The following is a 26,732-nucleotide window of genomic DNA, read 5'->3' as shown; positions in this document are numbered from 1 at the left end:
CATAAATTTGACACACTCAGCACTCAAGTGTGCATGGCTTCGTGTAGTTTCTTATTTTCATTACATGTTTCCTCCTTCCAAATCATAAAAGCCTCACTAGATATCCATAGGCCTGGAATAATAAACACTTCATTATGAAGGCTTCCCTTGTTTCTGCAAATTCACTGAATTGAAATCCTTCATTTCTTGAAACATGCTTGAACCTTCTACAAGAGGTTTTTGACAATTGCTAGATTTGTTTGTCAGGAGGAAATGTTGGAAGGAGAGCACTGAGTATCTAAGAAAGATAAAAAGGCATGCTGTATTTATATCGATAGAAGACAAAAAAAGAATACCATGAAATGAAAGCACGTAATGGTATAACACACAAACTCTTTACAATTATTTTTCTTAATCTTCTATTGCCATTATGTGTCACCATAAGAAATAATTTCAGTCCTTTCATCTCCAGTCAAGTTCATCATTCCCATTATGTTCTACTCTGGTCCAGGTCTCTTATTTCATGACTTTCAATAATAGTTAATATAATAGTTGACTTAACTGCTCCCTCTGCTGACTTCTAATACATGAAAGCTAAGCTTAGAAAGATTTTTACTTATTTTGAATCCCACACCTTCAACTATTAAAAAAAAGATTACCAATATTTAGGATACTCCACTAGAGAAGAGAGAGTTTTAAGTGCTTTGGTCTTGAAAGTGATTTTCTATCCAAACAAATGTGCTTGATTTCCAACATTTATGACCTCCTGGTGCCTGTGAGATGCACCCTTCACAAATGGAAAGTAGAACCTGTTTAAGGTAAAGATAAATGAAGAGAAAAATCTGAGGATGATTAGCCCTGGAGACTCCTTCCAGTCGCTGTTGTGTGACTGCCAAGTCATTGTCATTATTTTGAATAGCTTCCAGCCCAACTTTCAAATAAGATAAAGAGGTTAACTTACAGCAAGTATATGTACACCATGGAAAAGGGCTGAGAGTAAGTATGTCTGCCTCTAATTGTCATCCCATATGGACAGAGGGATGGAGAAATTTGTAACTGTCAGGTTTCCTAGAATTGGAAACCATTCCTTTTCCAGATAGTTTTCATCAAACCTGGTATTCTGTCAACCTCCTTCTTTTGCTTTTTTAGGTGGTTCGAGATATTCTTCTGATTGGACACAGACAGGCTTTTGCTTGGGTTGATGAGTGGTATGGTAAGTCAGCTCCCCCAAAATCAGTTATAGAACAACTTTGTAACACATTGGCTTGGACTTTCAGTCCATCTGGCTTCAACTGCTACCTAGAAAGACAACAACAAAGGCAGAGCTATTGCTTCCTGTATTGAAAATAGCATTGTCCATGGGACATAATGAAGAAGAATGTGATGGTAGAAGCTTGGTCTAAAATAACCACAGTACTTAATTATTGACTAAGTAGGACCTCAATATGTTTGATGTTTGCATGCTTGATAGTGTAGGGTTCTATAATCCTCTGTTGGATTGGCTTCAAACCCCTCCTAATTTATCCCAGACCTCAAGATCAATGCTGCCTTGATCTTGTCGTTAAGCATCATAGCAGGTGAAAGCAGTCCTTTGACTTGAGTCCTTTGAAACACTCCCTCACCAAAAACATAAGGACTCCGCAAGGATTCAAGGGCAAAGGAATTGATGCCCCCTAATTCTGAGACTGTTGTTCTAGCTTTTTAAAAAATGATTTGAGAAGAATTAAACCAGTTCTGTATATTTCCAGTAAGTGAAAAGAAACAAGGTTTGTTTCATCCCATGATGGATGAACCACACTTCCCATATCTGCAGTGCTATCATTTTGTCCACGTGAATCCCCTACATTCCCAGAATCAGTCATCAGAGGCTTGAGTCCTTGACTATAAAAAGAAACAAACACACCCAGTTGGTGACTGGGGTCAGATCTGATTGCCTAATGAAAATGCTCTTCTCTTTGGCCTTTTCCTAAGTCACATTGAATTTGTTCTGTGCATAACCTCGATTGCATTTTGGTGCCTTTGTATCATTGTTTCACCAATCCCCTCTCTCTTCTTAGCTGAAGGCATCAAATTTAAAGTGAAAAGTTACAGTGGACTGAACTGACAAAGACAGTGACTGTTAGCTGTTTCTGAACCATATTTTAAAAAATAGGGTTTTGTAGGCTATGGGTGTGCTTTTTTTTTTTTTCTTTTTCTTTTTTTGCACAGTTTTCCCAGATCCACATCTTCTGAAAAGCATATACATCTTTGCCTGTTCCTTGGTTTGCCCAAATGCAGACCTCTAGAAGAGATGCCTCTGAAAGATCACCATTTGCTCTCTCTTAATCACACGCCCTTGGGCTTCCCTGGTGACTCAGTGGTAAAGAATCCGCCTGCCAATGCAGGAGACTTGGGTTCGATTCCTGGGTCGGAAAGATCCCCTGGAGAAGGAAATGGCAACCCGCTCCAGTATTCTTTCTTGGAAATCCTATGGACAGAGGAGCCTGGCAGGCTACAGTCCATAGGGTCACAAAGAGTTGGATACGACTCAGCAACCAAACAACAATGATCACACCCCCCCAGGACCCAGGATGCTGTTCCCAGGCAACACTACAGTGACTGGCCACACTGTCACAAGTTTCCCCAGCACTTCTTTGTGGTTGTTGTGAGATGGGAGGAGGGAGAATCTCCTGTGATTACTTCTCCAGATCATTGAACAGATCTTTCTGGTTGTTTTTTCTGGGGAGCTTTTCACAGATGCTTAGAGGGACACCCCAAAGGTTAACAACTGCTGGTCTCCCCCAACTTGCACTCGTCCACGCTCTTGGCGTCCTAAGGTAATTTCAAAAGGATATTCAAAGAATAATAGGCTCAAACTGGTGAGAAATTTGGTCAGTGAACTGAAGCCTGAAGAGCCAAAACTCGACCGTCTTGAAGACCAGGAGACAAGGCAATGTAATAGATTTCTTTGGAATACCATGAGGCCTTCGAGGACTTTTCAGAAAAGGCAGCATGAAAAAGGGTAGCTGCACCCTAACTAAGAAGACAAAACACTGCAAGCCTGTTGATCAGAAAAGAGAGTCTTGAGTAGAGGCAGGATAAAGGACAAGAAAATGTGGGCAGGCGTCTAGTAAAGAAATGGCTGGGGTGCAGAGGACAAGGGCCGATTTTTTTTCCATCCCAACCAAGCCCTCAGCAACCAAGAGACTTAAAGATTTTTAGTCCAAAAAAGAAAAAAAAAAACAACTCAGACTATTACAAGGGCCCAAAGCTAGACCAACGCATCAAAGGAAGGCCTTTAAAAAGAGAACACCTACTTAAGATGGAGAGGTGGAGACAGGAATTAACTCAAGGAGCCTACTGACAAAAAGCTCTTTCTGTATCTGAGTGCAGAAAAACAGCATGTGGTTTAGTGGATGTAGATCATCAGGGCACTGTGTACTCCCCAGAGAAGGCCTCCACCCGCTATATATACAGTCCTAGCCCCAACCAAAACAAGCAGCCTTTTCACTGAGCAAAGGGTCTGAGACCCACCCCATCAATTTCATGTAAATTACTGGCATCGTTTTCCCCAGCTAAGCGGCTTGCCAGGAAAGTGGTAGCTCCTTCATTACACAGATGCAGATACTCAATCAACTAAATGCTAAGAACCCTGCCCACAACCCCTTATTCAAGGTAATGCTGCGAACTGCAAGCCTTTCAGGTAAATGGGCGTGTCATCGCCCTCCAGAACAGCCCTTCAGCTTTGGGTACCTGAAGTTGCTTATTTTTCTTTGGTCTATACAGGCTCAGTGAGGCTTTCACTAGTAAACATGGAAAGGGTTCAAAGTAAAGAAACTCTTTCCCATAGCTTAGGGCACTTACTCTCCCAGTGAAGTCCTGGGCCTGCAACCTCAGCATCCCTGGGGTTCAGTTCAGTTCAGTTCAGTCGCTCAGTCGTGTCCGACTCTTTGCAACCCTATGAATTGCAGCACGCCAGGCCTCTCTGTCCATCACCAACTCCCGGAGTTGACCCAAACCCATGTCCATCGAGTCAGTGATGCCATCCAACCATCCCTGGGGTACTTGTTTCAAATTCTCTGACTCCACCCCAAACCTGCTGAATCAGATACTCTGGGGGTGTAGCCTAGCACACCCCCTTGTGTTTTAACAAGCCCTCCAGGTGAATCCTAAAGGTTTTTTTATTTTTCGGTTTTTGGCTTTTGTTTTAATTTTTTGGCCACGGTGCAGGGGATCTTAGTTCTCCAATCAGGCATTGAGCCCAAGCCCCCCTGCATTGGAAACGCAGAGTCTTAACCACTGGACCGCCAGGGAAGTCCCAAAAGTTTTAAGAACAACTTTAAATCAGATTAGATTGAAAGGACAGTTTAATTAATTCAGTCCAAATTTAATTAGACTAGAAAATGGTAGATGTCTTCAGGGCCCACTGCTGAACTCTGGTGCCTCGTAAGCATTACAAAAAGGCGCCTCTTCCAAGCAGACTCAGCGGGTGCTATCGGCTGAGGGCTGAATTTTAGTTCCATTGGCCCTGGGCTGTGCTCCTACAGTGCCCAAACTGTATACCTTTATACACTGGCAGCCCTGTATGATGTCTTTCTCCCTAATTACACTCACCACCTCCAGTGCTTAACTGAGTTGTATTTTGTTCTGCTTTTTTAAAAAGGACACCATAGATGACAGTAATCATTTCTTGCCCAAGGATTAATTTTGTGTCCTTCCTGAATTTTAGCATTTGACTGTCACAATAACTATTTCCCTAAACAAATTTTATTCTGCTCTTATTTGTCCTAAAATACAACTGTTTCTACTGTTGGAGTAGATGAGTTTGGTTTTCAAAGCCTTGATTGGTCTTTATCCATGAGCCTTGGGTGTCTCCTGCATGACTGGAACACTAATCAGAAAAAACAACTGCATATTTCAGAAGATGGGGCTAAAGAAGAGGTGAATAAAAATAGGCAGCCCAGCTTCACCAAAGCGTGGTTTTGCTTCACAAATCTGACAGTATTTTGAGAGGAACACAGAGGGTTGCCCAAGGGAGACTGTGATTGAGTGGAATTTCATGAATCTTGACCCTTCTAAAAAATAGGGGGTTGTTCTGGCTAGTATAGATGAAACTCCCTCACAAAAATGACTTAGAGATCATTCTGGAGTCCCAAGAGCAGTCTAACAATGAAAGAATCAAGCTGAAGTTAGAGAAAAAAGCTGACTCAAAGGCTAGCATTAGCTGGTTGATTTCACCAAGCCAGCATTTTCCAATGGCCGCAGCTTTCCTGAATCATGAATTTAAGTTCCATGTCTCTTATGCAGCATTTTATGTGTGTCTGCTTACATTCATTTTTCTGGAAAGAACCCATTGCACTCCATCACATTTTCAAAATGATCTGTGACTCTGCTCTCCACCTCCCCAAATTAAGAACTGTAGAAAAAATCATAACTGTAGATTACAATTCTAGATCTTGTGATCTGAATTACAAGGAAAGGGTATACACCAAGCCTTGAGGATTAGCTACTTTCACTACAAAAAAAAAAAAGTAAACTATTCATAATAAGCACCTGTTGAATTTATAGCCTTTTTTTTTTTTTTTTTAAGAAAAGCACTTCCCAAAGGATGGGCCACCATTTTGTTGAAGTCAAAAGGGTATCAGACCTAATTCTTGATTGCTGGAGCTTCCTCTGACCTCTGACCCAGCCACTTGTTTAAGACTTCCATTTTGACTAAGAACAACAACAAAAGAAAAAGTTACTTCTGTTTAGGCTGACAGACTTGGAAATGGAGAGAAAATATTTGTAGAAGGAAATAAAATATAATGTGCCATTGGATAGGTCATTGAATTAAGCTATATGACTCTTTACTAAAACTGTAATGAAGGAAAATTCCTGACTGCAGACATTTTGTTTGGTGGCATTTGTAGTGTCTCTGTACATTCAGCTGACTTCTACCCTAAAGCCCTTTCAGATATACAATCTTGCCTCCACTTCCAGTGAAATCTTTAATAAAATTATTGAAAGAAAATTGCCACCATAAGCAAAGCTGACAGATTAAGAGAAGCTATTTGCAATATATGTAGCCAACAGAGGACTAATATCCACAATATATAAAGACGTCCTATAAATCAAAAATCCAACACTCAGGAGAAAAAAGGTAAACAACCTTAATAGGTAAACCATGGAAGAAGAAATTCAAACAACCAATAGCCTCTGTACTAATCACAAGAAATGTAATGAAATGAAAACGGCAAGAAGATATGACATTTGCCCATCTGATAGCAAAATTTAAAACGAGCAATAATAATCCAGTTTTGGATAGGTGGGAGAACATACTAACAGTTTCTATAAAAACTGATGATGGTAAATACGAATAATCTATGGCCCAGTAATCCCACCTCTAGATACTCATTCTTAAGGAATACACATACATGTTCCTGAATATAAATACAGTGTAGTGTTGCTTATAAGAGCTAAAATCTAGTCTTCATGTAAATGTCCTTCAACATTTATGGTCAATATGGTCAAGTAAATTATGATACCACTCATATGATAAATATTGTGTGTTAAAAAGAGTAAGGTAGTTCTATATGTACTGGTATGGAAATATGTTCATTTTCCACTAGTGGAAAAAGTAAGCCAGGGCAACTTGTATCATATAGTATACTATAGTATGATTCCATAAATGTGAAAATAAATGAGACTGTATGTGTATGTGTGATACTAACATACATGCAAATTCATAGAAAAAAACTTGTCAGTGGTTATCTCCAGAAGGAGTAGGATTGATAAGGGAGGTTAAAGGAATCAAACTGTTTTCTCTATATAATCCAGTACTATTTGAATTATTTCTATGGAATATAATTCACACATTAGTTGAGCAATTCAATAAGTAAATAATAATTGAAATCCACATTTTATAACAAAGCAGAAAATAGTTGAAGCAGATCAAGACTCATACAGAGGTATATTTTGCTTAGTTCATGGTTTAAGAAATTGAAGGAGCTTCTTAACAAATCCTCTGAGTCCAGAGCTTCTTTAATAAAGCTGGGCTGGTGGTAGAGGAGAGGGTTCTACCCAGGCCAATTTAGTGTGACTGGGGTCTGCTTACTCTCTTCACCTGAAAGAGGGTGAGAAAGGGAAGGACAGAAACAGTCTTGCAAGAGGACAAAAACAGGAGATCTTGCAACAAAGAGAATATTTATACTGCCAGATGATCACCTTCTAATGGCCAAGTGTCAAAGATGCTAGGATATAGCTTCCTTATCAAAAGAATTTTGGTACTAGTTTCAGTAGTCTCTTAAATCAGGCCATTAGGCCAGGGTTATTTGTTTAAGAAGACTTCAGTTAAGAAACTCTACTTCAAAAAAGTAAATTATGACCTTTCAGATCTATAAATTAAGGGATAATTAAATTCAGTTATTTGCAAAATAATTGACATAGGATTCCTTTAAGAGTTTATCTGATATACATAAGCACCTTTTTGCTGGGGACAAAGAGATCTGAACCTAAACTGTAAGAAGTCATTCTGATCATTGAAAATCAATTAGTAATGAAGATGAATCAGCTCCAAAAGTATAATCCATCATTGGGCATATGTAATTGACTTTACTAAAAAATTGACTCATTTATAGATTTTGAGGTAATACACTTTGCCAAAGCAAGATGTAATGCATTCTATCAGATAACCTGAGTAAGAACATTTTCACTTGATTAGTCTTTTCATAAATTACTGAGGAATATTGACATCATTTCCATAAGCATGTATGGTATGAGAGGATAGTTCACGATTTAGACAAACATATTTTCCGTCAGCATTGGCTGGGACCAAATTATCATTATCTTTTAGAGAACCCCCTGTACTAGAAGGTTCATTCTTTTTTCTTTTTTTGTCCATGGCAGTAAAAACACTGAATCCTAACCACTAGATCACCAGGGAACTGCCTAGAAATGTTCATTATTATGTGGTCTAATTGAGAGACTTTTTTTTTCTTTAAGATGAAGTTTTCTGCAACTGTTTCTTAACTCTTCATTTTAAAAAGGGGGGATCGTGATTCTAAGAATCTGGCAAATACTCTTTTCTGAAGTGTATCTTCTTATGCAGGTGCAAATTGATGGTATCCATCTTCTAATGGATACCAAATAATTGATTTTGAAATAACATTCTCTTTCTTTCTTACAGAAGTAATTCATATTTGATGTAGAAAATTTAGAAAATATAGATAAGTGAAAGGAGAAAATTAAAATTTCAACTCCTCAAAACAATCACTGTTAACATTTAGAAGTGTACCCTTTCATTTTTTCTGGAAAAAGTGATTTCTTTTACCTCCAATTTTTATTTAACAATATACCAAACACATTTCTTCATAGTGTTCGATATTCTTATGCATCATTTTCAATTGCTGCATAATACTATCAGGCCCCAGAGTTGTTTTCAGTTTTTCACTATTATGAACAAGCTAATAATGAGTATCTTCATTATTAAATCTTTCTTCACATCCATAAAAATCTTGGAAAGCCCCTAGTCACACAGTTTAAGCCCCTCTGTTAACATTGAGCTAATTAAAGATAAAGAATGATTTCCGTTGAGATTCACTAGAACAAAGAAATGAAGCCTCCTTTATTTTTGTTTTTAAAATTACTAGCATACCAGTAAGGGGGAAATAAAGTGTCTAATGAACATATGTATAAAGAAATTTCTTTAATTTTAAACTTTTAACTTTAAATGACCTCAGTATTCATTCCAGGTATATTTGTGTTTGAGAACTTTTGATAACCAGCCATTGAAATTAAAGTGGTTGTATTGAAAGGCTGTTATTATTGTTAACAAAGATGCATTTGTTCTATTCACAAAGCAGCATCTCTTTACTGCTTTGCAGCTACCTTGATTTTCTAAAAGAAAAGCATGCTCTTCGCTTGGCCAGACTGTTGCTTAGCATTCTTGATATCTACATTGCTTATGGATGGCATTTTTGATTAACAGTTTCAGGGTGTGGGGGTGTCACCGGCTAAATAATATCGCCCAGGTCTGGATTTAGAGCTGCCCCTCCATCTTGGCCCCAGATGACACTGAATTAATTCATAAACTTCTTGCAAGTCTGCCCTTTGGAATTGAAGAGATTCTCACGTGACACACAAGGACTGATATAGAAAGACACCAGACCACATGATGCAGAAAACACTAACGGAAAAATTCCAACTGTAAATACTCGCTCTAAATCCCCACCAAGCTAATTAGTGATCAAGGTGGTAGCTTGATTAACCAGTTGTTGAGCATGTACCCTTCATTGTAAAGAGGCATGAAGGTAAATTCTGCCACAAAAGTGGCAGAGGAATCCCCATCTGGGGAAACTGCTAATGAATTGTTGTAAAATATCCAAGGAGTGGAGTGGGGAGTGCAGGATAAAGCAACAGAAGCATTTAAAGTAAGACTAATTATTATTTTTATGCATTGCACATACCGAAGATAACAGGTTCTTTGTTGAAGTTTTTTATCCCTTGGATTTAGACAAGGTTTCTCAACCTCGGCACCACAGACATTTTGGGCCAGATAATTCTTTGTCGGGGAGGAAGGGGGACTGTGCACCGCAGAATGTGCTACCACATCCCTGGCACCTCCTGGTCGCTTGCCAGTAGCACCTCCACCTCTATTGTGACAACCAAAAGTGTCACAGAACTGTCCCCTGTTTAGAACCACAGGATTTAAGAAATTATTATTCTGAAATCCTGAAAAATCTGCAGAATCAGGCCAAACAATCGTAATGTCATGTGCCGTTTTATTTATAGAACTGTGTGGGTGGGAGTAGTGCCAGCCCGCTTCATGCTGCTAGGCTAGACCTGAAGTTCAGGGTAGACCTGCACTCTCTGACACCATGTATTCTGTGCAAAAATACATCTCTGTGTGAGCATTGCACCTGATCTCACCAGGAGCAGTGGACGTCATTTATCTGCCCTCAATGTCATGTCTCTTACAATAGCAATCAAAGTGTCCTTTCTGTTGTTGAATGCATTGCTGTAACGAATCTCCAAATCTATTTTGAAAGGTATCTGAAAGGTAAGTATTAAACCACACAAACCTGACCCTGTCCCTTACAGGGATCTTCTAACCATGCTTTTAGGAGATCTCAGGCTACAGCCCTGTCCACAAGCTAATACGTCCTACCCACCTAACTCACTGTACAAGAATCACCCCTAAATAATCTCCATTCTTCTCAGCTCTAAGACTGTTTTGACTTAACTCCCTTGTATTCACTCCGCCTTTGGCTGATTCAGCTAACTTTATGATTAACTCTTCATAAAGTTAGTGAGTTCCCCGCTTTTTTACTCCTCTCTTTGGCTTCTGCTAAGCTGCCATCATCCCTAAAGTCTCCCCCATTGAAAGTTCGCCTTTAATAACGGAAGTTGCCAACGTCTTGACCTTCTTTCAGATATGACAATGGATGATGTTCGGGAATACGAGAAAAACATGCATGAACAAACCAACATAAAAGTTTGCAATCAGCATTCCTCCACTGTGGATGACATAGAGAGCCAGGCCCAAACAAGTGTATGTAGAATTTTTAAAACATGTTGCCCACTCTTTTCCAAGCGTACCCATAAACCAATCTTTGAAATGACTTCAAACGCATCAGTCCTCAAACTTCCACAAAAAAGTGTCGCAGCCCAGAGGCTGTTGGCGAAGAACCTGAGCTGGGTCTTAACTGGACAGTGTTATCCCTTGCTTCCAGACATTTCTATTCTTTAAAGCCACTTGACTCGGCGGTTAGGTTGTCTTGGTCATAAAACCAAGAGCATCGAGAATGGAAACATTTTGTGGCCTGCACCACAAAAGAACAGACGGGTAGAAACGGATGTCACACGAAAGCTAGAACGTCAGCGCCAGTAACTTTTAAAGACATAGTTAACGTTCAGTCATTCATTTCAGGGAAGGCTATTGGCTCATCTGGTATTTTCAGTTTCTTTGCATTTGCTCTGAAATGCTTTCCATGGCTCTTCATAGCTGTCTTACCCTCGGTTCCTTTTTACTTAGGTTCCTGTCCAGATGGGGCCGTTGTCCATGCATACACACTGGCTGAGCAGTGAAGGTGGGGTGAGCTAGGTCTAGCTGGGACTTAAGCCTCGGAGAGCCTAAGGTTATTTAATGGCACGTTGGTGACTGAGAGCCTGACAGTATGCTGTCTACCTGCCAGCATCTTAAATTCAGTTCTATCAGTCATCTGTGCTCATGAGGAAGAATTACAGATAACAAAGAAAATGTAATCACCAAGTCATTTTCCTCTATCTTTGGCTAGAGCTATGGTCTCTTTGGGTGCCAGCTTGAGCCTGTATGTCTGTCAGCCCCAGAATAATGCATATTAGCTATGTAAGGAACTGACAGTGTAGTTTTAGAAAATCGAGAGATGGCTCTTGTTGTGAATGCTTTAGATTTGTGAAGACCTCTGGTTGCACCTTGGAAATGTGGAGTGAACTTCTGAGAGCATGTCTTGGGAATGTGCCCTGTCAGGCATCATGTGCTGCTGTTGGATGCATGTTTCAGCCCTTGAGGTTGAAATGGCCCTAACTCTTCTTGCATGCAGTGATTGGATTTGCAGAAGCTGTTTGGATCAGACTTAACTGAAGTGTTCCTCTGGGGGCGCTGGCCAGTTCCTTTGGGCTTCCCCCTTTCTCTCTCCCCATTCTAAAGTTAGAAGTGCTCGTAAGGAAACCGTCCTTAAATTTCCATCACTCTCAGTTACCTTTTCTTTAGGAATGTTGATACCTGTCCCCTCTCAGCCACTGTCCGAAAGCCACTCCCTATATAAGCATGACAAGACAAAGGAAGCCAGAGGAAGGGGGAGGATGCCACGTAGCGAAGGATACTACACAGCGCTTTCCTCAGTCTTAAGTTCTTACAGCTTAAGACTCTTGGTTTGGTTTTCTTTCCATTTTACTCTGATTATTACTGTTGGAAAGTCAGTTTACCGTTTAGACAGTGACACCTGGAATGGGTCTCACCATGCATTCTCTGGCTGCAACTCAGAGCCCTTCCCATAGCTTCAGTGTCAGAAATGCCCGTCTCCTCAGAAGTTACACAATGTGGTTATCTTTAAATGCATACCACACTTGCCTTATTCTTTGAAATTCCATCAAATTGGGAAGGGTCATTGATTTCTCCATACTTTTCTTCTCTATCATAATGAAAAAGTTGAAATCAAGAGGCTGCTGTCCATCACAAAAATTACATGTGTGCTCAATAAATTTAGATCTGCTTCCTGAGCAGAGACAAACTATGTTAAACTGGGCAAAATGAACACCCATGGCCCCAGCAATAAGGAAATAACAGTCTCCTTTTCAACTGAGCGGTTTCAACATGTTTCAAGGAAGAGAACTAAGGGACTCTGAACAGGAGTGGAGAATCAAAATTCTGTACTTTGGATGATTTCTGCCCCCTGCTGGATGTGTGCAGTAGCACACCATTCAGCCACTTGTAAAGAAAACCTGATTTTTCAAAGAAACTTTGCTGAAATTCACTGAAACTTTTCTGAGTCTCAAATTTATTTTGAAATACCTCTATTGAAAGAACTTAATCTAATTTCTTAGCTTGTCTAATAGCCTTAGTATTCTAAGTGGTAAGTTTACAAGTACAGTTCTTGCTATTTTCTGAATTTTATATTCTATCAACATGGGCATAATTTTTTATTTCCTTTGTAAAAACTTTTCCCTTCCAGAAAATTTTAATAATTGTTCCCAGGAAATACTCTTAAGGATTTTTTAACATATTTCTGGCTTGTTTGTATGTTATGATATGACTATAGATCATACATCTTAATGACTAATACTATGTTATGAATATTCACTCCATAGTTAATATTTCCGAAGTGTCTGTATGTTTCATACTGGTTTATGTAGTGTCATCCAATGAAGGCTCACCAACTAAGTTCAAGGAAAAGGACACAAGTGAAAACATGGGTCTCTGGGAAGATAAAGCAGGTACAGAAGCCCATGGCCAGCAGGTTTCACCTTTTACACCAGGACAAGCTTGTCAGCCTTCACTCAGAGCTTTTTTAATAAGACCAGTTACCTGTTTTCCCAGTTACCAGTAACAAAATTGGCAAAGGATACCAGAGATAGCCAGACTGAGAGTAATAATCGAGTTCCTGAGAATGAGAGAAGAAATACCACACTCTATGAAGCAAATCAGTCCTAAGAAATGAGTCACCACTGTATTGTAGCACAGTGATATTCTTTCCATATATTATGTCTAATTGGTAGTAAGTGTGTGTAATACATTACTTAATGTATTTACATTAGGGAAGGCTTTGCATTTAAAAGAATTTTTTTTAACTTTCTCACATAAGAACATTTCAGACATTTGGCAAGTCTGTATCATCTGACAATGCCCGTTAATTAAGGCATCACTGAATTTATTTCTTGGATGCCAAATAATGTTCTTTTTTCTTTTAAATGCAATTTGCACTGATTTTGTGATCCTCTCTTTTTCTTCTCTGCTCTTTTTCTTTTTATGTTTCCTTGAGAAATGGTTTTGTTTCCTTGGTTTGGCGATAATTAGGAAAGTTTGTTGTTGCTGTCACATCTTACTTGTTTTTTTCCTCTGAAAAGATCTCAGGATGGATACATAGTTAGGAAACAAGTAACTCCTAGAATGCAAAAAGTATATTTATTTAACAAGAGGATAACATGTTGAGAAATTCTGATGATCTGCCTGTTTACCCTGTAAAGGTAAACTTGTATTTTCATGATCTAAAGTAGTTGTTAATATGTATCACTTGGGGGCCACTGATTGCTTTAATTACCTTCCTTTTGTAGAAAAGATGGCCAAGTCTAATAATAGCTCCATATACCACACCATACCCACAGCACACGGATGTAGGATGTACAGACACACAACTTGGTGTGGTTCTGTGCTCTCCTGATAAATTCTTCTTCAGAATACTTAAAGTACTCACTGAAAGTGCTTTGGAAAATCTTGGATGGATATTCATAAAGGAATATTTTTTCAGAGGTCAGCCTCAGTAAAAAAAAAAATTCAGGGTTTAGCATTTCAATGATAATTTGGGCTAATAATCTGGAGAGACCCCTTTATCATAGGATTCTGATAGAACCTTTAAACAGACAGAGAGATGAATCCATTTGTATCTCTTCCAAATACCTGCTCATTTTTTTTCTTTCTATTTTTTGCCTTTAAGACATGACAATGGATGAAGTCCGAGAGTTTGAACGAGCCACTCAGGAAGCCACCAACAGGAAAATTGGCATTTTCCCACCTGCCGTTTCTATCTCCAGCATCCCCCTGCTGCCTTCTTCAGTCCGCAGTGCCCCTTCGAGCGCTCCATCCACTCCTCTCTCCACTGATGCACCAGAATTCCTGTCAGTTCCCAAAGATCGGCCCCGGAAAAAGTCTGCCCCGGAAACTCTCACACTTCCAGACCCTGAGAAAAAAGCCACCCTGAATTTACCTGGCATCCACTCTTCAGATAAGCCATGTCGGCCCAAATCAGAGTAACTTCATATGAATATTTCATGGGGTTTTATATTTTCGGTTTTGGGTCCTGTTTGTTTTTAAGGATCTTCTGATATAGAAAAAGACTGCTTTGTCACTCAGACATGTCCCTTTGATCTCTTGAGTGTGCATGTAGTTAAGTAATTTCACATAGAATATGACACCCTAAGTCTGCCACACAGTGTCACGTTAGATGTAAAATGCAAGACTTGCGAAGGACAGAAGAGATCTTCTGTGGCCGCAGCTGGTCGCCAGGGAGGAAGCCTTGTTTATTGGGCATTTGATGAGGTTGGCGTGGACTTCAAGAGTAAATAAATGAAAACTTTACACCACTGTGTTACAAGGTATAGTAAAATAATGAAGTTAGTTTCCTCCCATCAAACGTGAAGTTCTCAAAAATTTTCTCAGGCATAACACACCTAATTGTTAAATTTTGAACTGCTCCTTACCAATACTTGAATACCAGGAGTTACTGAGATTCCTATTTTGGTTAGTCTGACTCAGGATTTGGGGCCTAATTCTCTTTAAATTTTTTGGAAATTTTAATTATCAACTTGTAGAGGCTCCAAGTGCAATTAACAATAACTTATTTATACCTTTCACAGAATTTAATAAAAATGCCACTTGTTTCTGTCTTTTAATAACTTCCCCTTTGTCCCCTTGTGGCCTCAGAAATCTTTAAGAATTACATGGATAAATGTGACCATAACAGACTGATTTTGAATGGTTTGGTTTAGGAACCAAGAGACCCAGGTGAGGCAAATGTCTTTTTTTTTTCCCTACAGGTATCAACGAGCCTTACATCATTTGTTAAGATTCTCAGAATTTGCAGTTAATTGAGTAGAATTCATTGACTCTTTGCTCATTCAGAGAAGTTCAGGGTACAGTAAGCTGCCTGGACTTTTACTACTGTCAGACTTGTCTCCATCCCCTTAATGGGATGGGGATACTCTTAATAATATCTGGACCTCCCTGGAATACATTGCCCATCACTGGACATTAGAAAAGATTGCCATTCTCTTGTTCCTTACTTGAAATCTAAATATCAGGAATATCGCAAAAGTTGAGTCAACACCATCAAGTGGGAGGAGAAAGTGAGCAGAATGGCTGACTCTTATTTATAGAGTAAAAACAAGTTATAAAAGATGCCCCTCTGTCCAGCTTTCTTTTCTGAAGGTCTTAGTAATGCAGGATTAGACTCAAGGTTGACAGGAGACAAGATCATTCACCAAAGTGGCAGAAAGAGAACTCTCTTTTGATCTAAAGAGAAACATGTGCCACCTTTGCACCTCACTGCCTTTAAACACAGAAGGAAGAACAAACAGAATCTAGCATTTGTCCTCCAAGGGAGGAAGAGAACAAGGTAATTGGGCAACTCCAAGGCCCCAGCTAGCCTTCCTGACCATAACCTCCAACCTCAGGAAAGGGACCTTCCCCAAACGCAGATTCCAAAGGAAACCACACAGACCGCAGAGCGTGTCCTCTTCCTCTTACACAGGCTCTCAGCCGGTGGACCCTGCCTGCCTCTCTCTCTTGTGCCCAGCACTCGGCATAGTGTCCTTCAGGTGGACAAACTCCCCCAAGGTGCGGGTGCTGGCCCCAGGAGCCCAGCACCAAGCGTTCCAAGTCATATGTCAGGTTGTCAAGATCATTTCTTAACCTATAGGTTGACATTAAGCTTAATAAATATGTAAATAAGCCCAGAACTCAAAGGAAACCCATTGCAAGTAGCTTAGATCAACCATGCATCTCTTCCCTAAGAATGATAGCACCACAGTAAGACGCCTTCTTTGCATGGTATGGTAGCATGATTTTTGCTTGTGGGAAAACTCGATCTTTTATCCAGATCTCTTGGACTTCTCAATGGCTCCCTTTCAACACAGTATTACTTAACAAGAATGTCTGGCTTTAGGAAGCAAAATTCTCCGTTCAGAAGACACTTGCCTAGTGTATGTGTTTGCTTCACATTTGCAAGCTGAAATCAGGATGGGGTGGGATCATGGTATTCGCATGGAATGGATTTGTTTTGAGCACATTGTTAACACATCTGGCACCTAGTTTTTCTATCGATGCCATTGCTCATTTTCCATTTTTGTAAAGTAGCTTCCTCTATCAAGGTCAACAATTCTATATGCTTCAGAAAGCTAATTCCTGGTTTCCTACTGTGAATTTTCTTTCTCTTATAGCTAGTACAATACCACAGACATTACTTGCAAAACTACCACTGATAGTGTGATTCTTAGCCAACAAATATGTGTGGTCTTAGAGTATGTTCAGTTTTTCTGTCTACATGTGGTTTGTGTGCATTTTCAAAGGGGGGAGGGGTGCAAATATTCCTTTAGCTGCTTCGGATGTTTAATCCAGTCATCACAAGGCATACATGGCTTCAATATTTTATCTATCTTGATTTTCAAGTGTCATTTCACAGTCTTCACACATGGATTTGTTTTTTGTGGGGTACAAGCCTTCAATGAATGTGTATATAGAACATTACTAATTCCTATAAGGATGGAAATTAAATGGCTGCATGATGGAAACTCAGAAGAAAAAAAACAGAAACTTGAATTCATTAAGCATGTTTTGGGGAAAAAATAGAATCTTAACTCAGTGCCTCTGTCTGCAATGTGGAAACCTTCAACTTTGTTCACCAAAATTGTATTATACCTGTATATATATAAATATAGTATGGCAAATCCAACACCATCAGTTTTAAGTCTCTGGTAGCCAAATTAAAATAATCCACAGGATAACATGTATGTTCACCCCGTCTTTGTCTCTCATGTTAGTGGAGACCATCAAAATGAACATAAATTTCATTACGTTGGATGGACTTCAAATTACAAAATGCCCCTGTGCTTTTCATTGGCTGTCAAACGGATCATCGCTTTAGCTGTGCTTTTCCAGGACAAGAAGGCCTCAGTGTTTTTCCTGCATAAACTTTGTCAGAAGTCAGCTCTGAAGACCTCTCATTTTCCTACTTTTGAGCTAGAATAAGGCAAAGCAAAGAAAAAGAGTGTAACAACAGAGGAGTCCGTGACATTCTTCAGTTACATTATAACTGAAACAATATGAGTTCATTGGCGAACTAATTTATAAACCCTTCTGTATTGGTTTTGCATTTGTGTGTGGGGAAAACGGCTTTAATTTATTTGAAGGCATTTATTAGCCACGTTTTTGGTTGTGAAAATAAATCTCTAACTAGCACAATTGTGCATGTCTTATGTAGACACTTAAGAGCACAACGGGACTCCCAAATGTTATTATATGGTTTTCTTCCAAGACACTGTAATAAACAGTGACCTAAAAGAGTAGATTCTGACACTTCTCGAGAAATCATTTTTCCATGAAAACTTAATGGCTAATGAATTTATGTGTACTTTTAAATCCTACTCGCCTTCATGGCTCAAAGACGACTTGTCACTGGCTGGCATAGGTCAACAACAATTGTACTTTTCAGAAGGGCCAGAGTATAACTTTACTCCATATGTGATGCGTATTCAGATACTCCAACACAGAAGGATTGTTTAAATAGTTTTAGTCTCTTTCTGATCATCTGGTTCAGTAGGCTGGGTGACAATATGCCATCTGAGCCATAATTCTTAAAATTAAAAAAAAAAATCTGTCCAGAAACTGCAATTGATCATAAATAGAGTGTTTAAAAGTATTCTTTCCTGCTGAAAACGAAATGTTACAGAAGAGCACAGCAATGGCATATGGAGGCAACACATACTGGGTTCTTCTGTGTTCTACCTTCAAAACAGTCTGTTTCATTTGAAATGTGTTTAAGCTTTTTAGGAGTTAGTGCAATAAGAGAATGTGAATATGTTGAGACCTTTCCAGATGCTGTTATTAATTATCATTTTGTTGTTAACAAACGCTTTAGGATAAGCCTCTCTTGATGTTTTTGCTTAAAATCGAAAGCCTGTCAGTTGAATTGCAAGTCTGCCCTCAGTTTCCGTGTGTCTCCAAGAGAGGCTGTTTGAACTGATGTTATACCTGTGCCACTTACATGTAGCTTCAAGTGTCAGTTTTAGTGTTTACATTGCGAACTGGGATCTTGATTAGTTAAATGGCCGATACACCACTGCCACAGCTGAAGGACCAAGTTCTGGAATGCACAGTGTCATAGACAGCAAAGCAAACAGAAGTTGATCTTCACACATCTTAACTGTGCGAGGAAGCCATCCTCCTATGTCATTTTGCAGCCGTTTTGTGTTTTTTTCCTAGTTATTTATTATTGATAATAACTTCCTTTTTCTTACATTCTGTTGTAAATAAAGTACAAACCAATCTTCTTTCCAAGTGTATCTTCCTCTCTCTCTTTCTCAGCTCTTTCCAAGGGAATGTTGACAAATTGGAACTTGTGGGTTGATGGGGAAAGAAGCTAATCAAGGGAGAAAGAACAAGCCAATGGCCGGTTCTTAGACCCAGTTCTAGGGGACTTGTGTGCAAAGAAGTGTCTAATAGGTGTCTTCGGGGCTCAGCCCTTGGCAGGAAATGCCTGGGTGCCAGTTCTATCCCGCTAAAAAAGTCGTCCAGGTGAATCGATAACCTAGTGGGATCCACCCAACAGATCCTTGGTGCCCACTCATCAAATGTGAGGCGACAGTCTTGAGTGATAACCAAGGAAAATCTCCCCAAGGGAATCTATAGGAACACCACTCCAGGGGAAACACCAGAGTCTCTCCACAGCAGGGCAAGCCAGTTTGAGTTGAGCTGAAATCACTCTGATCTGACGAGAGTTTCTCCAGCTCGAGTAGTTCCTGTTGTTCACAGAACGGTCCTCTGGGGAAGGAAGAGTGAGCACAGAAATGCTTTACCCTCCTTGTTCCGTAGCGGCCTCGGAGTTTGGCCAGAGCTCTCCCTCCTCTTCTCTTCAACCCTGTAACAAATGTCAGCGTCCATATTTATTTTGTTGAAGTATAGTTGATTTACAGTGTTGTGTTAATGCCTGCTGTGCAGCAAAGCGATTCCATTATGTATATTCTTTTTCATATTCTCTTCCATATTTCATATTTTCCAGTTTTTCATATTCTTGTGATTTGTCACAAGATACTGAATATAGTTCCCTGTGCTAGAGTAGGACCTTGTTGTTCATCCATCCTATATATTAATACAATAGTTTGCATCTGCTCATCCCCAACTCCAGTCCTCTGTCCCACCATCCCCCCTCCCCCTTGGCAACCACAAGTCTGTTCTCTATATCTGTGAGTTCTATTTGTACATATGTTCCACATCTAAGTGATATCGATTATGGTGTTTTTCTCTTTCTGACTTAGGTCGCTTAGTATGATAATCTCTAGATCTGTCCATTTGCTGCAAGTGGCATTATTTCATTCTTTTTAATGGTCAAGTGATATTCCTTTGCATGTAAGTACCATGTCTTCTTTATCCATTCATTTGTCAATGGACATTGAGGTTGTTTCCATGTTTTGGTTGTTGTAAATAGTGCTGCCATGGACACAGACGTGCATGTATCTTTCTGAATTATGGTTTTGTCTGGGTATATGCTCAGGAACAGCCACATTATGTGCATTGATCTCTGCATCGTATCAGGCCTCAGCTTCCTCTAACTGCACCACAACTACGCTGAGGATTTTCCCCAAATTTGTTGTTCAGTCGCTAAGTCATGTCCAACTGTTTGCGACTCCATGGACTGCAGCATGCCAGGCTCCTCTGTCCTTCACTGTCTCTCGGAGTTTGCTTAAATTCATGTGCATTGAGTCAGTGATGCTATCTAACCATCTCATCCTTTGTCGCCCCTTCTCCTTTTGCCTTCAATCTTTCCCAGCATCAGGGTCTTTTCCAATGAGTTGGCTCAGGTGGCCAAAGTATTGGAGCTTCAGCATCAGTCCTTCCAGTGAATATTCAGGGTTGATTTCCTGTAGGATTGACTCGTTTTCCCCAAATTATGTAACACTAATTCAGTTACTTAAAACACGCTTGAATTTGGAGCTCCAAATTCACCATTACCACTCCTGCCCTGCCTCTTAATTCATTCTTCAAAGCACATAAACTTCCCACACATAGTTGCTGGCTGAAAGACAACTTGGTACAAGCAGGCTAGCTATTTATTTCTGGGGCCAAAGCAGTCCACTCCAGTATTCTTGCCTGGAGAATTCCATGGACAGAGAAGCCTGGCGGGCTATAGTTCATGGTGTCGCAAAGAGTCAGACATGACTGACTAACACACACACAAACTCTATAGGTGATGAAATATTTGGATGCCCGATGTTAAATGTGTAGATGTTTATCACACCCCGAGTTCCCCTGGTCAGCTTTTAATCATGACATTCTCTCATTTGAGTGTTACTCTTAGATTTCTGAACACCCAAGTTCTTTTCTAAAACTTCCTATTTACTTCACTACATTCACTTGGAATTTTTTGCCTCCAACTTCCAACTGTACCTTGGCTTCCTGAGTTTAAGATAAATCATGTGTTGTTTCTCCAGCCCTAATCTGAAATATCCCTTTATGAAAATGTTAGTGTCAAACGTGAAGCTCTGATGGCTTTGGAAAAACAATCAACCTATGTGTACATGCATGTTCATGTGTGCACATTGTGTGTGTGTGTGTGTGAGCCTGTAACTTGTGTGGCTGACCCAGGCAAGGTCTGTTTTCCAGTTTATTGTATTGACTTTCTCTGCTTAATTATTAGCCCTCTGCTATTCACACCGCCATAAATTCTCCCTTTTCTGCAGCATCCAACCTAATAGGATGTCTCATTCAAGTCCAAACATTTAACTACTCCTTCGCCTGGGAAAATGAGAAACAGCTTGTAACTTTGCCTTAATGTTCTTGCCCTGGTCCCAGTATGGAGGACTTGAGCTAATAAGTAGCCAAAGAAACTGGACATGGCCTCAGGTTCTACTGGGTCCAGCCGTTCAGTACAGCAACATTAAACCACTGAATTATACACCTGGAATCTAGGGGATAATTATGTTTAACTAGAAGTACCAACCGTCTGCACTAAAGACAGGCACAAAGGACCAGGAATCATCATTTCCTCTCCTTTAATTTATAGAAAGGAGATTTGGTCATCTGTCACTCAAGGGTGTTCAAGGACAGCCAGATCTGAACCTTTGTGATTTTGAAAAACTCATATTCCGAAATAACTTTCCTGCTCCCAAGGGATTCTGCATGCAAGATGCTGGCAGTTTACTGCTCTCCAGCAACCCCTGGGAATCGTTCTGTGATCTTCAGCACACAGGGGATTATATTCAGAGCAGTCCAAAGATAGCTTGCTACTCTCTGTGCAGTCCGTTCTGAAAGCCAGTCGTGAGTATTAATGTGTGCTGTGCTTCTTCCCGGAGCACAACTTGAAAATTTAGAAGTATGGCTACAAGTCTGAATTTTCCCACTCCTATCTTGGAGTTATTCCATTTTTTTGCATTTTGGCCCAGATTGTGAATTTTCTTTTCACCTTCATTAAGTACTTTGGAATTTGCCCTTTCTTCTGTGGAAGGTAACTCATAGATGCATATCTTTCTACCAAACACTTCAAGAATTTTGAATTATTTTGTAAACTACCTTTCCATTTGGTATATAGCATGGCCATCGTTTTTCATAGCTGTGTAATATACCACTTTGGTTGGAAATCTATCATTTATTTAGATAGTTTCTTATTATTTGGCATATAGGTTATTTTCTGGATTTTGTTATTATATATAGGGTTGTTGGGAACATCTTTGTAATATAGGTTAGGTCTTCTTTTTAATTATTTGTTTTGGATAAATTCCCAGAAATTGAATCCTGGATCAAAGGATATAAATATTTTTATGACTTTGAGTATTTGCTGCCCGTATCTCCTCCATAGAAAAATTGTACCAATTTACAATTCCACTGACAATATATGAGTGAGAACATTTGTCTTTTTAAACAAGTTTTGCAGTTTTAAAAATTCGCTATTCTCAACTCACTAAGCAGTGGCTAGCATCCATTTCCCATGTAAGTCCTTTGTTCATTTAATACCTTTTTACCCTCTTTCTGGGTGCTCCTGTGAGGAAGGGAAAACCTAGACAAAGAGGTCCTCTGATTTCTTTAGATGTCCAGTGGCTTCCCTGTCTTAGAAACATTATCTGCTATAGAAACAAAAGCATAAGCAATTGCATTTAACTGAATAAACACATCAATTTTTTCATTTATTTCTTATTTTATACTGGCGCATAATATACATGCATTGGTGGCTCAGAAGGTAAAGAATCTGCCTGCAGTGCCAGAGACCCGGGTTCATTCCCTGGGTCGAGAAGATTCTCCTGGAGAAGGAAATGGAAACCCACTCAAGTATCCTTTCCTGGAGAACTCCACGGACAGAGGAGCCTGGTGGGCTACAGTTCATGGAGTCGCAAAGAGTCGGACACAACTGAGCGACTTAACACTTTCATCCTGCTGCTTTCTTTCTTTCATAGTTGATTTGCAATATTGTGTAAGTTTTCAGATGTACAGCAGAGCGATTCAATTATTTGTTGCTTGTTGTTTAGTCACTAAGTCCTGTCCAACTCTTTCGTGACCCCATACACTGTAACCCACCAGGCTCCTCTGTCCATGGGATTTCTTAGGCAAGAATAACTGGAGTGGGTTGCCAGTTCCTTCTCCAGGGGATCTTCCCAACCCAGGAAAGATCGAACCTTCATCTCCTGCATTGGCAGGTGGATTCTTTAACCACTGAGCCACCAGGGAAGCCCAATTGAGTTATACATATACCTGTTTTCATTCTTTCTCAGATTCTTTTCCAATATAGGTCATTACAAAATGCTGAGTAGAGTTCCCTGTGCTACACAGTAGGTCCTAGTTGGTTATCGATCCTGTATTACAGTAGTGCGTATATGTTCATCCCTCCACCCAGCCTTTCCTCTTTGGTAACCATAAGTTTGTTTCCAAAGTCTGTGACTGTGTTTCTGAACAAACATCAATGTAAAGCCATTTTGTTTTCAAGTTTTCACTGATAACAAACACTGAATGCGTTTTTCACTTGAGGATTTCCTGGAAACCACCATATATGTGCCATCCAGTCTTTTTTGCTTTTTTTTGTTTGTTTGTTGTTTAACCAAAGGAGAATCAAAGTAAAAACGTGAAAATTTTCCTTTAAAATTAGTGATTTCCTGATTCTAACAGAACCTGGCTAAAGGACAGAGCAGAGTCCTTTCAAAGTCTTTCATTTAACTTCTTGCAAAGAACGTGATGATGGATTGCACGTGTGCTCCAAAAAAAGGAAGGTAACAGTCAGTGCATATCCTCTCGTGAGCCACGTGAGAGTCCTTCTGGAGGGACAGAGAATCCTTCTTCTCAAGGAGGTTGGCCATTTCTCACTCATAATAAGGACAAGGTATAAAATTAAGCCTCAAGTTAGTTTGGAATCTGACTGCAGTCTTTCCTTTTTTTGTTGTCAGTGTTATGTGTTGATGTCAGCTTTCTATTTTGAAATAATTACAGATTCAAAAGAAGTTATGAAGAAAGGTACATGGATGTTCTATACACCCTTCACAAAACTTGCCCCAGTGATAACAGCTTGTATAACTACCGTACCATATCACAACCAGGAAACTGATATGGATACAATCCATAAAGCTTATGCAGATTTCACCAGTCTTACACACACTCATTGATGTGTGTGCAAGTGTGTGTGTTTGATTCTATGCAGTTTTATCACTTGTGTACCTTCCTGTAACTATTGTCACATTCAGTACACAGAACTACTCCATCACTGTAGAACTCCCTCATTCTGTTCCTTTATTTATTTATTTTAGGTCTCACCAAGTAGCATGTGGGATCTTAGTTTGCCAACCAGGGATCAACCCATACCACCCACACTGGCCTCGCAGAGTCTTAACCACTGGACCGCCAGGGAAGTCCCTATACTGTCACTTTATAACCAAGTCCCCTCTTCCCACACCACCCCCTCACCCTGCCCCTACAAAACCTTTAAAAACAAAATATTTCACTGGGGGGAATGCTGCTGCTAAGTCGCTTCAGTCGTGTACGACTCTGTGCGACCCCATAGACGTCAGCCTACCAGGCTCCCTCGCCCCTGGGATTCTCCAGGCAGGAACACTGGAGTGGGTTGCCAAATCGTTCTCCAATGCATGCAAGTGAAAAGTGAAAGTGAAATCACTCAGTCGTGTCCGACTCTGAGCGACCCCATGGACTGCAGCCTACCAGGCTCCTCCGTCCATGGGATTTTCCAGGCAAGAGTACTGGAGTGGGGGCCATCGCCTTCTCCGAGTGGGGGGAATAAACATATCAATTTTTCTTTATATTATAACACACTCATTACAGCTCTCACACTTCTATTAGGCTATGTTTCAATTGTGGTCAAATATACACCACATAAGATTTATCCCGGAGAAGGCAATGGCATCCCACTCCAGTACTCTTGCCTGGAAAATCCCATGGATGGAGGAGCCTGGTAGGCTACGGTCCATGGGGTCGCTAAGAGTCGGACACGACTGAGCGACTTTACTTTCACTTTTCCCTTTCATGCACTGGAGAAGGAAATGGCAACCCACTCCAATATTCTTGCCTGGAGAATCCCAGGGACGGCGGAGCCTGGTGGGCTGCCGACTATGGGGTCGCACAGAGTCGGACACAACTGAAGCGACTTAGCAGCAGCAGCAGCAGCAAGATTTATCCCTTTAACTATTTTAAGTGTATAATTCAGTGGCATTAAGTATATTCACAATGCTGGGTGAGCATAACCAGCACTCATTTCCAGAAATTTTTCATCATCCCAAACAGAAACTCTGTAGATAAACAGTAACTCACTATCCTTCCTCCCTCCAGCTCCTGGTAACCTCTATTCTACTTCCTGTCCCTATAAATTTGCCTGTTCTGGACATTTGCTATAAATGAAATCATACAATATTTGGCTTTTATCACTTTGCAAAATGTTTTCAAGTTCCATTCATTTTAAAGCATGTGTCATCATTTTAAAGGGATTATTTTATTGGAAATAAACAGGCCGATAAACACACCTTCCTGTGTGTTCCATTTTTTTAACAGAAGCTTTCTAAAGCTGTGTGATGTTGTGTAAATCACTTCATCTTTCTGAGCCTTCATTTCTTTATTTAAAAATAGTTTTATTTACTTTGGGCTATGCTGCATCTTTGTTGCCGCAGGGCTTTTTCTCTAGTTGCAGCGAGTCAGCGCTGCTTTCTAGTTTGGGTGCTCTGGCTTCTCGTTGCAGAGCACAGACTCTAGACATGCAGACTTCAGTAGTTGCAGCAAGTGGGCTCAGTAGTTGTGGCTCCCAGGCTCTGGAGCACAGGCTCAGTAGTTGTGGCACACGGGCTTAGTCGCTCCATGGCATGTGGGATCTTCCTGGATCAGGGATTGAACTCGTGTCTCCTGCATTGGCAAGTGGATTCTTTGCCACTGAGCCACCAGGGCCGCCCAGGCTTCATTTCTTGAAGTGTAACAGTAAGTGGCGTATTTTATAGCTCAATGGCAAGTATGCAAAAATAAGATTGCCACTTGGTTGTGGAAGCTGCTGCTGAAGAATCATGAGAAAAAGAGAGGGTGCAAGCAAATTCGAACAAAAGCCCCACACGAAAGATCAGGTAGCTCATGAGAAAGAGCCGTTGACCATTCCCTAGAGCTCCATCATTATGCGAAGCTTCTTTCATTTTGAGTCTATTTTGAGTGAATCTCTTCCTTTCAACCACAGGAGGTAACTAAAAGCAGTTGGGAAGTAGGTTGAAATGTCCTTTATAGAAACAAAGTTTGCCAAAGGAAACAAATGGAAGAAATGCAAATTTGTGTTTCCTTTCTAAGACTTCAACAAACATTAAAAACATCCCAAGTGAAAAGAACGATGTTTCAAGAATAAGGTGAAAGACATTTCTACTTCAAAAAGACTATACAGATGAAACCAGACCCGCAAAACCGGCTTCATTTTCATGCATGCAAGTTGTAAAATAATTGTTTCACTCAAGTAAAGAGGGTTAAATGAGGATACTTGGATATTTTTCTCCAACTTTAAACTTTATTTTGTACTAGGATATTGCCGGTTAACAGTGTAGTGGTAATTTCGAGTGAACAGTGAAGGAACTCAGCCATACATATACATGTATCCATTCTCCCCAAAACCCCCCTCCTATCCAGGCTGACACATAACAATGAGCAGAGTTCCACGTGCTATACAGTATGTCCTTGTTGGTTATCCACTTTAAATACAAAGGGCACTTGGTTTTTTTAAACAACAACAACAGCAAACTGACTAGTGTATCTGGTGGGTTAACACTGTGTTGTATTCACATTCTTTTGAGCAGTATGTTTTCTGTTCATTGTCAGA

At 40.1% G+C, this 26,732-nt stretch overlaps 1 protein-coding gene across 1 annotated transcript in view; it reads left to right on the top strand.

Moving 5' to 3' along the window:
* Positions 1 to 18,745, top strand: part of PITPNC1 (phosphatidylinositol transfer protein cytoplasmic 1) — a 145,697-nt gene extending 126,952 nt beyond the window's left edge. Inside the window, exons 9-10 of the mRNA XM_081583197.1 lie at positions 1,129 to 1,192; positions 14,130 to 18,745. Coding sequence (XP_081439323.1) covers positions 1,129 to 1,192; positions 14,130 to 14,446 — 381 coding nt within the window. The 3' untranslated portion in view covers positions 14,447 to 18,745. The remainder of the gene's footprint in view (positions 1 to 1,128; positions 1,193 to 14,129) is intronic.
* The last annotated feature ends 7,987 nt before the right edge of the window (positions 18,746 to 26,732 follow it).

This window comes from Giraffa tippelskirchi, chromosome 3 (genome assembly GCF_054371585.1).
Source record: "Giraffa tippelskirchi isolate mGirTip1 chromosome 3, T2T-mGirTip1v1.2.pri, whole genome shotgun sequence".
Lineage (NCBI taxonomy): Eukaryota > Metazoa > Chordata > Mammalia > Artiodactyla > Giraffidae > Giraffa > Giraffa tippelskirchi.
The sequence above is the reverse complement of the archived record's forward strand: the minus strand, read 5'-3'. Positions and strand labels throughout refer to the sequence as shown.